The sequence below is a fragment of the Dendropsophus ebraccatus genome, chromosome 1 (genome assembly GCF_027789765.1).
Source record: "Dendropsophus ebraccatus isolate aDenEbr1 chromosome 1, aDenEbr1.pat, whole genome shotgun sequence".
Lineage (NCBI taxonomy): Eukaryota > Metazoa > Chordata > Amphibia > Anura > Hylidae > Dendropsophus > Dendropsophus ebraccatus.
This window is the reverse complement of record NC_091454.1, coordinates 88270332-88284969: the sequence shown is the minus strand read 5'-3', so window position 1 is coordinate 88284969 and position 14638 is coordinate 88270332. Positions and strand designations below refer to the sequence as shown.

The window sequence follows — 14638 nt, the reverse complement described above, 5'->3', positions numbered from 1 at the left end:
TCTCATGGATCTCTGCAGCATATCTATGCTGCAGAGATCTCAATGAGAGATCCAAGTGTATATACTAGAAGTCCCCCAGGGGGGCTTCTAGTATATGTGTAAAAAAAAAAAAAAAAGTGTTGTTAATAGTAAAAAGCCCCCTCCCCTAATAAAAGTCTGAATCACCCCCCTTTTCCCAGGTTTTAAATAAAAGTAAACAAATAAATAAATAAATAAACATGTTTGCTATCGCCGCGTGCGTAATCGCCCGAACTATTAATTAATCACATTCCTGATCTCGTACGGTAAACGGCGTCAGCGCAAAAAAAATCCCAAAGTGCAAAATTGCGCATTTTTGGTCGCATCAAATCCAGAAAAAATGTAATAAAAAGCGATCAAAAAGACGTATATGGGCAATCAAGGTACCGATAGAAAGATCACATCATGGCGCAAAAAATGACACCTCGCACAGCCCCATAGACCAAAGGATAAAAGCGCTATAAGCTTGGGAATGGAGCGATTTTAAGGAACGTATATTGGTTAACAACGGTTTGAATTTTTTACAGGCCATCAGATACAATATAAGTTATACATGTTATATATCGTTTTAATCGTAACGACTTGAGGAACATGCATAACGAGTCAGTTTTACCCCAGGGTGAATGGCGTAAAAACACATTTCCCCCAAATAAAAGAAATGCGTTTTTTTTTTCAATTTCACCACACTTCGAATTTTTTTCTGGTTTCGCAGTGTACTTTATGCAAAAATTCAGCCTGTAATTGCAAAGTACAATTAGTGACGCAAAAAATAAGGGGTCATGTGGGTTTCTAGGTGGAAAAATGCAAGTGCTATGACCTTTTAAACACAAGGAGGAAAAACCGAAAACGTAAAAACGAAAATGGGCCATGTCCTTAAAGGGTTAAAGTGGCCAACCCCTTTAACGATGAAGAACTCTAACATTTTATTATCATTTTTACATTTTACTTCCCATTATGTTCTGCAAATACAGGCTGAAGCTTCATTTTACATACTTCATGCTTAAACTGTCTCCTGTATTCTGCCTGCACATAATAAGTCTGTGCCACTGGCGGAACTACCGCCGTAGCAGCCGTAGCGGCTGCTACGGGGCCCCGCCGCATCAGGGGGCCCGTGACGCGGGCCCCTGGAGCTGACATATCCTGCAGCACCCGGTGGCTGAGCATGCCTCCCGGGTGCTGTAGCCGGGGGCCGGTCCCGTGCTCCTCCCGACCCGGAGACTCCTTTCCCCAACCATAGGGAAAAGGAGTCACTGGGCCAGGAGGAGCACGGGACCGGTCCACAGCGCTCCTGTCACCCACCGTCTGATGCGCGGCTGCCGTCTGATGCCGCGTCCTAGCCCCGGCAGTGCGCGTATCATAGAGTTCTGTGTGGGCTTGTGCTGCGGCCGCGACTTCCGGCACAGAGACGTGTGCCGGAAGTCGCGGCCACAGGCCCACACAGAACTCTATGATACGCGCGCTGCCGGGGCTAGGACGCGGCATCAGACGGCAGCCGCGCATCAGACGGGGTGACAGGAAAAAGGCTCGACGGGGGAGCGTGCTGTTAGGTGAGTTTTCTTTCTTTTTTTTAAACTTGCTTTCCTCGTTGGGGGGTCGGGTGGGGAGAAGGGGGCATCTATAGGGGGGGCATCTTTAAGGAAGGGGGGGGAGAAGGGGGCATCTATAGGGGGGCATCTATAAGGAAGGGGGCATCTATAGGGGGGCATCTATAAGGAAGGGGGGGAGAAGGGGGCATCTATAGGGGGGGAGAAGGGGGCATCTATAGGGGGGCATCTATAAGGAAGGGGGGGGGAGAAGGGGGCATCTATAAGGAAGGGGGGGGAGAAGAGAAGGGGGCATCTATAAGGAAGGGGGGGGAGAAGGGGGCATCTATAAGGAAGGGGGGAGAAGAGAAGGGGGCATCTATAAGGAAGGGGGGGAGAAGAGAAGGGGGCATCTATAAGGAAGGGGGGGAAGAGAAGGGGGCATCTATAGGGGGGCATCTATAAGGAAGGGGGGGGGGAGAAGGAGGCATCTATAAGGAAGGGGGGGGAGAAGGGGGCATCTATAAGGAAGGGGGGGGAGAAGAGAAGGGGGCATCTATAAGGAAGGGGGGGGAGAAGGGGGCATCTATAAGGAAGGGGGGAGAAGAGAAGGGGGCATCTATAAGGAAGGGGGGGAGAAGAGAAGGGGGCATCTATAAGGAAGGGGGGGAAGAGAAGGGGGCATCTATAAGGAAGGGGGGGAGAAGGGGGGAGAAGGGGGCATCTATAAGGAAGGGGGGGGAGAAGGGGGCATCTATAAGGAAAGGGGGGGAAGAGAAGGGGGCATCTATAAGGAAGGGGGGGAAGAGAAGGGGGCATCTATAAGGAAGGGGGGGAGAAGGGGGCATCTATAAGGAAGGGGGGGGAAGCGGGCATCTATAAGGAAGGGGGGAGAAGGGGGCATCTATAAGGAAGGGGGCATCTATAAGGAAGGGGGGGAAGAGAATGGGGCATCTATAAGGAAGGGGGGAAGAGAAGGGGGCATCTATAAGGAAGGGGGGGAAGAGAAGGGGCATCTATAAGGAAGGGGGGGGGGAGAGAAGGGGGCACCTATAAGGAAGGGGGGGAGAAGAGAAGGGGGCATCTATAAGGAAGGGGGGGAGAAGAAAAGGGGGCATCTATAAGGAAGGGGGGGGAAGAGAGGGGGGCATCTATAAGGAAGGGGGGGAGAGAAGGGGGCATCTATAAGGAAGGGAAGGAAGAGAAGGGGGCATCTATAAGGAAGGGGGGGGAGAAGGGGGGGAGAAGAGAAGGGGGCATCTATAAGGAATGGGGGAGGGGGACATCTATAAGGAAGGGGGGGAGAGGGGGGCATCTATAAGGGAGGGGGGAGAGAGGGACCATCTATAAGGAAGGGGGGGCATCTATAAGGGGGGGGGAGAGAGGGCCATCTATAAGGGGGGACACCATAGGGGGAGAGGGGGATATAAACGTACAACATTGGGGGAAAGGGGGCCATCTATAAGGGGACAATATAAGGGAAGAGGGGGCCATCTATAGGGGGGGCAACATAGGGGACCATCTATAAGGGGACAACATGGGGGGGCATCTATAAGGGGGACAGCGGGGGGGGGGGCAACATAAGGAAGCTATCTATAAGGAGGGGTGACAGAGAGGAGGGCCATATACTAAAATGGGATCACATAGAGTCAGCCTACCCGCTAAATGTGGGTGTAAAGGGGCCAATACAGATGTGCAGTTGGTAGAGATGAGGATGGTGACAGAGTGTGGAGCCTAATATGTCTGTCTGGCAGATTCTGTGGATTCGTGGCCCAGAGAAGTTCTCATAACGGCCCAGGGCAGATGGAAAAGAAAATGAAAAGGGAAGAACTCCGATCAAAGAAGACGTCTCCTGTAAGTCACCTGATGTAACTGTACTGTAATTTATATGGTGTACAGAACCTGTGTAGAGCTGAGTGTGTTGATGGCATAGTGGTCGATCGAGAGGGGGTGGGGCGGGGGGGGGCCCCAATCAAAAGTTTGCTATGGGGCCCAGCCATTTCTAGTTACGCCCCTGGTCTGTGCTGATTACTTACACAGATGAGAGGGGGGCAGGAGAATGTTGCAGGTACTGCAGGGACTGCTTGTGGACAAAACAAACGCAATGTCCAATAGCTAACCTAAAGCATGCTCTAATGTCACATTTAAAGCGACTCTGTACCCACAACCTGACCCCCCCCCCCCAAACCACTTGTACCTTCGGATAGCTCCTTTTAATCCAAGATCTGTCTTGAGGTCCGTTCGGCAGATGATGCAGTTATTGTCCTAAAAAAATACTTTTAAACTTCAAGCCCGTGCCAAGCGAGAGTATCTGTGCCCTAACTTTGCACCACCCCTCCATCCCTTCTCCCCACCCTCCTCATCATTAGGAATGCTCCAGGCAGATTGCCTCCTATTCCCCACCTGTGTCAGCCCGGCACATGGGCTGGATCGTTAAGGACCTGTGCAGTGTTCAGCATGGAGAAAATGTTTCAGTGGCATTCCTAATGATGAAGAGGGTGGGAAGGAGGGACGGAGGGGTGGTGCAAAGTTAGGGCACAGAAACGCCCGTTTGACACGGGCTTCAAGTTTAAAAGGTTTTTTTTAGGACATTAACTGCATCACCTGCCGAACGGACCACAGGACAGATCTTGGATTAAAAGCAGCTATCTGAAGGTACAAGTGTTTTTTTTTGGGGGGGGGGGGGTCAGATTGTGGGTACAGAGTCGCTTTAAGCCATGACTATTCTTCTATGGAGTTAGGCCCAATTTGCACTAAGCCACATCCATTTGCTGAGTGCAGCACAAATCTTTATTCTTTTTGTCTTATTTGTTTTGTAAATCTAACTAACATTGGCCTTGAATGTCCTGGCCACACTAATCATACCCTTAGGCTTATGATAATACAGTCCATTACTGCCCTGGATAAGGCCCCACTGTGCCCTACAGTGAAAATATATCTGCTAGAAGATTATCAACAAACTATAGCCATTTAGTAGAAACACAGTGATGCCAGCTTGCACATAGAACTGCTCATAAAATGAATAATTGCTCCTGAGGGCAAATAAATAAATCTTGAGGGCCCACCGATAAAGAACCAGTTAGAAACCACATGCCAGTCAGTGTTAGTGCAGATTCTAAAGCTGGGGGCCCATCATAGGATCCTCCGGTCCTCCGGTGGACCAGTCCAACACTGACTGTAGCGACCATTAATAGATCAAGCCTCATAGCAAAAAAAAAAAAAGATCTCTGCTATAAAGTATGTTACAGTTTAAGTTTAAAGAGTATCTATCATGTATATACACATACAAAATGACCTTCGATTAAAAAACCCTCTAGGCTAACAAACTTTTTTTTAACTTTATGTATAAGTACTGTATATTCAGAATGTAGTGACATTTTTTGTGTTACTGAGAACAATACTCTCAGCATTGGCAGAACAACACGTTAATCAACAAAGCCAGCTGCTTGACTTTAAACTCATTGGAATACAAGTCTTGGCATGAATGCATTAAGATACTTTTCTCATAATTCATTTAAACGTGTGAGGAACAGTAGATTACTGAACATTGTAGCAGTGGTGTGGCTATAATGCATAAGTTATAGTCAAACCCAGGACCTGATCCATAAAGGAACCCAAAGGCCACTCTAGTCATTAGTGAATGGTGATCCGTGCCGCAATTGCATTCTGTACTCTTTCAGGTTTCTTTGCGGTATGGATCATGGCCCTGTAAAATGTATGGCCTTGTAAACGAGGCCATTCAAAGACAGATTTTATGGGTGTGTGAACAAGGCTTTGGGGGAGATTTATAAAACAGTGTAAAATTTAGACTGGTGCAAACTGCCCACAGCAGCCAATCACAGCTCAGCTTCCAGCTCTGGTAAAAGGAAAGCTGAGCTGTGATTGGTTGCTGGGGGTAGTTTGCACCAGTCTAAATTTTACTCCCTTTGATAAATCTCCCCCTTTGAGTTCTGATATGTATGCCATATTGTGATTTGTATTCTATGGGAGACATTTATTAAGTCAGGCATTTTTTGCGTTGGGCTCAAAAATGTCCCCGCTTTGCCGATGCTTCGCTGATTTATGTAGAGGAGCTCTGCCTCTATATAAATACTGTGTGCATGGAATGAAACCTACGCCTAGGCCACACAGTCTCTTTTTGGCTGTTTAACAGATGTTTTTGACAGCTGTCATTTTGAGCTCAAATAACGCCCGTTATTTTAAATGGATGTTATTTTGCAATAATGGACGTTATTTGCCTGCTACATGACGACCATCCAATAAAAGTCTGTCAGACGGCCAAAAAAAGACATTGTGTGGTTGTGGACAAAAAGTCAAAATAACAATAAGAGATTATGCAACAGCCATACTAGTGTCACATGAATCCTGAACAGCATCCATAAAAAGCATTGTGTCCACACTGTACCTCTGTGGGGCTCTGAATTTATATACTGGCACACAGAGTAATCCATAAGGAAAAATTGTGGAATACAGCTAAATTACAAAGGTATTCTCCCCAGAAGCACTGCTCTTTAACTCTAGTTTCTACTTCTATACTAGTTGCTTTCCATTAACTTCTTAAGGACACTGTGTATTTTGGCCTTCAGGACCAGGCCAATTAAAATTTTTGAATTTTTTTTTCCTTCTTGCTTTTTAAGAGCAATAGCGCTTTTATTTTTCCACTTACAGGGCACTCCTGGGGCAATACTGACACTTTTTTCCCATTTTTCGTTTATACTGTTCACCGCGGATAGGGATAATTTCAACTTTTATTGGGGGAGGGGCTTTGTCATATTTTTAAAAACTTTTAAAAATAGGGGGACTATTCCAAGCAATCATTATATTAATGTTGAGCGGACTTGGCAAACATGATGTCCCAGGCATGCTCAGCCAATCAGCGACAGAGGCAGGACACCAGACTGGAGCACCGGAATGTGGGCCACCCACCCCCTCTCCGGGCATTTTGAAAAAGGAGGTCTTGGCCAGAGCTCTACTATGTACAGCCTATATAATATTGTAAAATAAATATCACCTCAAGTAAACCTTTGCAAAAACACCATACAACAAGAGTTATACTGTCATAGCAAATCTTATGCTTTGTGCTATCTTGAAAAAGAATTAGAGCAGAGGTAAATACAGTAGTTATCACAGTCAGTGAATTAATCAGATATTATTGTCTGTGTATTTTCAGACATGTAATATCACTTTATTTCTTTTTTCCTACATGTGTCGGCTACTTCAGTGACTGATCTTCATGACATTAACAATATTTTCTGCACTGCTGTGAAAAAAAGAGGTTGTATACTGAACATTTATACTATGTAAACTACTATGGAAACCAGATGTAGCTTACAAGGTGCCTTGCATCTCATCTCTAAGCACTAAAGCCTTTTTTGGCTAAAGTTTGAGTGGTTTACCGCTGTTTTCTATCAGATAGAACAGATGGCATGCACATGCTTGCTGGTCTAAATGAAGTGGGATTTCAGCAGCATTGTGCTTTGATCCCTGGTGGCATGTCTACAACACCAAGATGCAAAATACCACAGAAGAACAGGCTCTCAATATTAAAGGCTCAGAGCCACACTCTTGATATGTGAAGAAGAAACAAAAACAAAAAAACATGCCGACAGAATGTAAACATATTAACATTCCATTTTAGAAATTCTGCTCCAAGGTCAGGAAACAAGGTATTTCCTCTGGTGACATGCAGTGCTGTGAAGGTATATTTTTACAGATTGGAGACATTTGGAATTCTTAGGCTACGTTCACACAGAGCAAAAGGAGCGGATTACGCAAGGAAATATTTCCGCCTGAAATCAACTGACGCTGAATTCCGAGCAGAATATAAGCAGAATGCAAGCAGAATCCCTGCGTATTCTGCTAGGAAAGTGTTCAGCTCGTAATCAGCTGTTGACAAATTCAGCGCGGAATACTCGAGGAATCCGCGCTGAATCCGCATGCATTCAGCGCTGAAATTCAGCGAGTATTTGGTGAGTAAACTAGACTATACCAGAACATATACTAGAATCCTCCTCCCCCCCCTTTTCCCCATTTCCGCGCTGATTCAGCGAGTAATTTCCGCTTGTATTACGCTTGTATTCCGCGCTGAATCCGCGCTGAATCCGCGCTGAAACAGAAAATCAGAGCCCCATTGATTTGTATAGGCTTCCGCTAGCGGAAGAATGAACATGTTCATTCTTCTGGCGGAAAGCGGATTAGTTCAGTGCGGAAATTCCACTGTGTGAACTGCAGAGCAGAATTTCCATTCAACACAATGGAAATTAGCTCTGCACCTATTTTAACGGCTGAAATTTCAGCGCTGATTCAGCGCAGAAATTCAGCTGCTTTTGCTCAGTGGGAACGAGCCCTTACTAGGAAAGAAAAAAGACCTACTGATATTAGGCAATAAAGTATATAATAATATAAAATAAAGTAATTATGCTCAATGAATGAACCATTGATCCATATTCACAGGGTTGCTAAGATTCCACAAGTACTCACACACACAGATGAATTATATTTCTTTTAGAGTATGACATGGGGGCTTAATTCTGAGGTGGATTTATAGAGTTACTCAACTACTTGGAATTGGCAGCCTGCATTTCTTCACACATCACAATGCCACATGACTACTCTTACTGCAATCCTCTGGGGGATAGTTTACCCACTATGTCGCCTTGCCTCTTTGATGAAGGTCTTATTTTGGATGAACTTGAAAGAAAGGTTAAACACACATTTTTGTTTCTCTTTCAAGTTACTATGTGTGACATATTTACAGTCAGTTTTGTGTTTGAGCAGCTGGGAGTCTGCGGCAGCTGCTTGGGGACTCACATTGCCTGCTGAAATATGAAATGGCAGATCAGAACATTGCCAGAACCCTGCCAACCACATGACCTACTTGAACATATGAGAGATCCTGAAAAACTTCTGCTAAAAGTACTGGTACATACACTGCTTATTAAAATAAACAAACCTGACTGCATAATAACAATAATAATAATAACAATAATAATAATAATAATGATGATATCATTCATAATATAAAATAAATACTAGTGTGACTGTAAACATGTGAGGCTATATAAGGTAGCTGAAAGGTTGTGGTTTGGCACATAATGCAATAAAGTTTGTTCACTGATTTTGGAGTGCTGCAGGTCATCTAGTCTAGTATATCTGTATATACATTGTGCTCACCCATAGGTTATTCTTCTTCAGCAATAAAATTCTATGATATTATAGTACTATACTTTCTATCAGCTGTCCTCTCACTATTTCATTTGCATAAACTGCACAGCATTTACAGATAATTACAAACCATATTCATCCCAGCTCTAAATCAGAAAAATATCTAATCAGCTCACATTCAATAACTAGTCTATCCTGGCTGTCAACTCTTTTCATGTCATCATTCTTAGACATACCTGTCCAGTAGCTTTCCATGTAAAATTCATTGCCTGGATATTGACAGGAATAGCTGGCATCCTCTGCTGAGCTTTCCTAAAATCATGAGTGAATGGTGCCATTTTCCCTTCAGAAACAATCAAAATATCTTCTTCAAAGCCTGAGAATAAATGTGACAGTGATGAGAAGGCAGGTACATAGACAGTGTGCGCTTTATCACAATGCATTCATGCATTACACTATAGATCAGTAGTGCACATAGCACTGGAATATTAGTGACTTGGAAACTACCCATTGATGTGATTTCTTTCAAGTCCCCAGTTATAGGTGGCTACCTATTAGCACTCTTGCTTGGTGAGCATCAATCCACATGTACAAGCTGTCTTCTTGCTGCTGAGCAGCTCCACAGAAGAGAATGCTCCATAGCTGGAGTGTGAAGCAGCAGAGTGCTCTTAGGGCCATGCTGCTGAGGGCGATGCTAGTGTTTGGTTCTGGACTTTTCACCTCCCTCTGTCCTGAGCTCTTACACTGTTTGTACTTACTTTTTGCTCTGATCTCACTCAGGGGGCTGGCTCCTGGCAGCTCGGAGTCAATGAAGTAGTAAAGGAGGGAGAGCTGAGTGTCATATGAGGGAGGTGCCCCGTTACAAGTTTGCTGAGCACCACAAGGGGGCGCCACACAACCTAATGGGAGTCTCTTCTGAAGTTTATGCAAGCAATGGCATCGCACAGGTTTACAGAAGAAAGACAAATAGCAAACAAACTAACTAGAGAGCTGGTACTGGTTTATTTCCTGAGGCACAGAATCCAGCTTTATAGGGAAAAAAACTAAAGACAAAAATGCTCTTATTGGAAAACCAAATGTTTCTCTCAAACCTTTGTTGGACCTATAAAGGGGTATATACAGTGCTTTCATTATTGGAGTCCTGTTACTAGTGGTCTAAGAATATGGTATACGCCCAGTGGATTTCCTGGCAGACAGACTTTATGTGAGACTAAAAAGCAGCCCTGGGTCACATCACAGAAAAGTGGTGACATGCAATGCAGTAACCATGTAGGAAAATAAGGGCATGCAACAATATTGCGGTCATACATTGGCTATATAGTGTCAGATATGTGCACATAAAAAGACCCAAGTAGGCTAGACCTTATTCACACATCTCCAGGAGTAATAACAGAAAGTTACAATACAGATTTCTAAGGGCCCTATTAGAAGGAGCAATAATCCGCTGATGACAACGATCATAGGCTGATGGTGTCTTTGATCCAGACCTACAATCAATCGTCTGCCGACTGTGCAACCCTGCGTGTAATAGTGATGCGCGGCCGAGAGCTAACAATTGAATAAACTGGCATACATTACTTCTTCACACTCCTGGTCTTCTCCTGCCCTCTGCTTTCACTCTTAGTTTATGGCTGCAGCTTCAGAGCGGCTTGTCTGAGCTGACAGGCTGCTCAGCCAGTCACTGCCCGGGACCGCCCGAGAAGTAATGTATGTCAGTTTAGGCCAAGGTCTGCATGGACATCACTAACGATAGACCCAATAAACGAGCGCTCATCTAGCTCATTTACATTATTCTAATAGGACCTTGAGTAAAATGCTCTAGAATTGTTATCTCATGGTATATAAAAGGATTTACTATAACAAAAGTGTAAAAAACAACAACCCAGCAATCTAATGGGTGATGTCTTCTCTGACTGGTCATATTCACTTTTCTTTGCCATGCAGCCCTAATCACAATGATGACTTCTCCTGAGAACTACAACGTGTGAAGCTGCACAGTGGCGTAGCTACCATAGAGGCAGTTGCTATGGGGCCCTTGCAGTAGGGGGGCCCGGGGGGGGGGGGGGGAGAAGATAAGAGCTTCCCGTGTCCTTCTGCTTAACCCCTTATGTACTGCAGTGTGTAAGTGACCCAATGTTTACTTACATGCTGCAACACAAAAAAAGGGTTAACAAGCAAAGAGATCTCTGTTTCACTGCACTGATAACCTCTGACCTCTGTTCTCTGGCTATTGCAATCAAGTAGGAAAATGTGCAGAACTCAGTGCAGAGGTCAGGGGTTATAAGTGCACGAGCAGTAAAGCAGTGATCTCCTTGTGTTCTGAACATTGGGTCATTTACACACTGCAGTGCATAAGGGTTGAAGCAGAAGGTAGTCAGCTCTTGCCTCTATGTATTTAACAATAAGGGCTCCAAATGGGCCCTTATAGTTAAATACAATGGACTGACAGAGCAAGCAGCCATTGGCTCTCTGCTCTGCCAGTCACTCTTGTGGCTGCAGGCAGGATTCTGCCTCTGGCCACAAGAGATTTTTTTTTTTGCCACATCACCAATGTGTGTGTGTGTGTGTGTGTGTGTGTATATATATATATATATATATATATATATATACATTTGTGTTTTGTGTTGTGCATAGGGGTGGGGGGGGCCCTTACAGGTTTTTGCTATGGGGCCCTGGGAATTCTAGCTACGCCCCTGCTGGGGCACCAAAATGCCTTGTCTTGTTCCTGCTCCAAAGTACACATTTTCATAGGAATCAGCTACTACTCATCACTGTTTATCTAGAACAGTATATATTTTACATTATATTTATGACAGGGATGTCAAATTCAAGCATGCAGTGTGCCAAGATTAAACATTTTGAAAAAGTTGGGGGACAACCTTGATATTTATTATATTTATTATAAAAACGTGTACAATTTATATAAATGATGTGATTTACTTAACCGACTCCTCCGCCTCTTATGAAGATGTATACCAATTTGACACACACCGACTCTACTTATGTAGCACAATGGTCTTGCTGGTTGGGTAGCTCATTCCGCTCTCAGTGACTGCTGCCACACCTTGGTGTAGTCCTTTAGCATTTGATTAGGTTGACATGGGCTGTACCACAAAGTTATGTTCTGTTTAAACCCACTGTGTTACTTGTTTCTTTATTTGCTGTAAAGCAAAGCCGAGAATGTACTATGTTTTTCCATGTGTATTGGTCTTGTTGCCACATAAGTGGTATATGTTCATTGTTTGTTTAATATGACAAATAAAACTCAATAAAAATTTAAGAATTAAAAAAACAGTGGGGTAGAAGTAGAATTGTTTTAGTTGCCCCTGGCAATTTTCCAAAGAGTCTGTGAGGCATGAAAAGTGGAATCTGATTGGTTGCTAGGGGCAACTGAGCCAGTGGGTCTCTAAGGAGCTATGAAGAGCACTCCACAGCGGAGCGCGCTTCATAGCAGGTGGGGGCCAGCCAGGCGCTTACTGCTAATAACAGTCTGCAGTCGAGGTTTTTAAGAGCAGCTTCTGTCGCAGTGTGACTACGGGGGTCCCAATCGCTTTTTAATGGATCGCTGGAGGTCTCTTAACTTCCTTTGTGTGGTCCAATCAGCGCTCTGCTGATTGAGTCTGCCACAGGCAGGCTCAATCAGCACAGCGCCTATAACACTGATCAATGCTATGCATAATGGCATAGCATTGTACAGTGTATGCAATGTAAAATGTAAAAGGCTGCATGTAAAATGTGTAAAAAAAAATAATTTTTTTTAAAAACACCCCAAAGCCCCTCCCCAATAAAAATTAAAATCACCCCCTAACCCATTTTATAAATAAAACATATACAATTTATTAAATAAATAAACATCTCATATACCATAGCAAACATAATTGTTCGATGTATTAAAATATAACAATCGTTATTGCGAACAGCGTAACCGGAAAGAGGGGGGAAAAGTGCCGGGATTGCAGATTTTTTGTTACATTGTATATAAAAAAATGAATAAAAAGTGATCAAAACGTCCAATGTACACAGAGTATTAATAAAAAGTAGAGATCATGGCGCAAAAAATGACACCCCAAACAGCCCCGTAGGTGAAAAACTAAAACTGTTATAAGCGTCACAATAGGGCCACTTTATTAATAATTAATTGCAAAAAAAAAAAAAAAAGATTTAATATAAAAATATATATAACATTAGAGAATCTGTGTAAACCTGTTATCATATTGCTTTTATATCACATTAATCATATTCTTTTTTACGATTTCACCAATTTATATTTTCATAAAAAATATATTTGGGGTTCCATAAAACATGTTATGGTAGAATGTAAGGCGCCATTACAAAGTACAACTGAATAAAACAAGCCCTCACATGGCCCAGTAGAAAAATGAAAGTGCTAGAGCTCTTAGAAGGGGAGGAGGAAAAAACAAAAACGCAAAAAATGATAATGGGAGCGGTCCACTGGTTTTTTTGGGGCCTGGTCTTCAAGGGGTTAAAGGAGTTGTCCACAGCTTGGATGTCATTTTGCAGCTCAGTTCTACTGAAGTGACTAGAGCTAAATTGTAATAGCACAACAAACAGGGCACAGGTGGGGTGCTGTTTTTGCAAAAAAGTCTGCTCTTGGCAGAGAAATGATAATAGATAAGGGTAGGTAGTTACAAGGAGAAACAAACCAAATGGCATTAGGTAGATAGAGGGCAGAAGAAGTCATGCTTACCAGTGGCGCAGAGAAGAAAGCGTTCATGGCACTGTGTGAAAGAGGCATACATGGATGGTCTCGCAAGAGGGGGAACATCACCTCCCGGAATGTCACCATAGGGCTCTTGTAGAACGCAGGATGCCTCAGTGCATGTGTTGTAGGCAGATACTGTGTTCCACAGTGGCAAATAAGAATTAAAGAGTAATTTATGTGGAGAAATACTGTTATGCACCTTTAAATACACCTTATGTGCACTCCTAACTAATTTCATGCACCAGTAGAGTATTGTGGGATTTGTAGTATAAAAATACCCATACACCTTTAACTGATTTTAACGGCACATTCGACCAAGAATGCATACATGTATAGGGTCTAGGCTCCTAACCACTGGCAGTACATAGGCCTGGACTACCTGCGGCTTACAAAGGTAAGTGTTAGGACAGGGAGCCAGTGGCTCTCTTTTTTACTTTAGAGCTCCACTGAATCCACATTCCAAGAAAACAGATACAGTTCTATACGCATATGTATATGTATACGGTGATGGCTGGATATGTAAATAAAAATGTAAATGTAGCTTTGTGTATACAGCTTTATCTAAATCAGTTTATTACAATCTTCATATAGGTATTCTAGGGCTATAAGATATTCACTGGTGTCGAGCTTCAGGAGTTTACAACATATTCCAGTGCACGGGTGCCCTCTGCAGGATTAATATAGGAATTTGTAATGCCGTAAAAGTGGTCCATCTCATGACTTGTTATACTACCATGCATATTTCAAACCTTTTATATATTATTACATTTGCACACCAATTTTTATCCTTCATTATCCAAGTTATGGAATGTTATAAAGACAAATGCTTATAGTAATTGTTATGGGAGAGTTAGTGACAGAGCAATATAATATGCTGTTCCCCATAAGAGAAACCGTATAGAAATTGAGAGATAAGAATATTATTACCTTATACCTAGTCATAGTGGGCTATAAAATAATCACATCTATGGTGCTGAAATAAAGGCTTCAGGTCCCTGTTTTAACTAGTCAGAACAAGCAGAAAAGTACCTTAAATGTATATTTTTACTCTTAATGTTTATAGGTAAATACTACAATCTCGGTATTTAATCAGCTTATTAGAAACATACATTCATAGCAAATATATTAATAATATTTGTAAAAATATGTAGTAGTGAATATTGTATAGCACAACTGTATGTAAATAATTTGTTCTTGTTTCTTAGCTGAA

At 43.1% G+C, this 14638-nt stretch overlaps 1 protein-coding gene across 1 annotated transcript in view; it reads right to left on the bottom strand.

Moving 5' to 3' along the window:
- Positions 1–9441, bottom strand: part of WIF1 (WNT inhibitory factor 1) — a 69227-nt gene extending 59786 nt beyond the window's left edge. The window contains exons 1-2 of the mRNA XM_069955841.1: positions 9257–9441; positions 8942–9081 (exon numbers count right to left, since the gene is read on the bottom strand). Of these exons, the coding sequence (XP_069811942.1) occupies positions 8942–9081; positions 9257–9383 (267 nt within the window). The 5' untranslated portion in view covers positions 9384–9441. The remainder of the gene's footprint in view (positions 1–8941; positions 9082–9256) is intronic.
- Positions 9442–14638: the final 5197 nt, after the last annotated feature.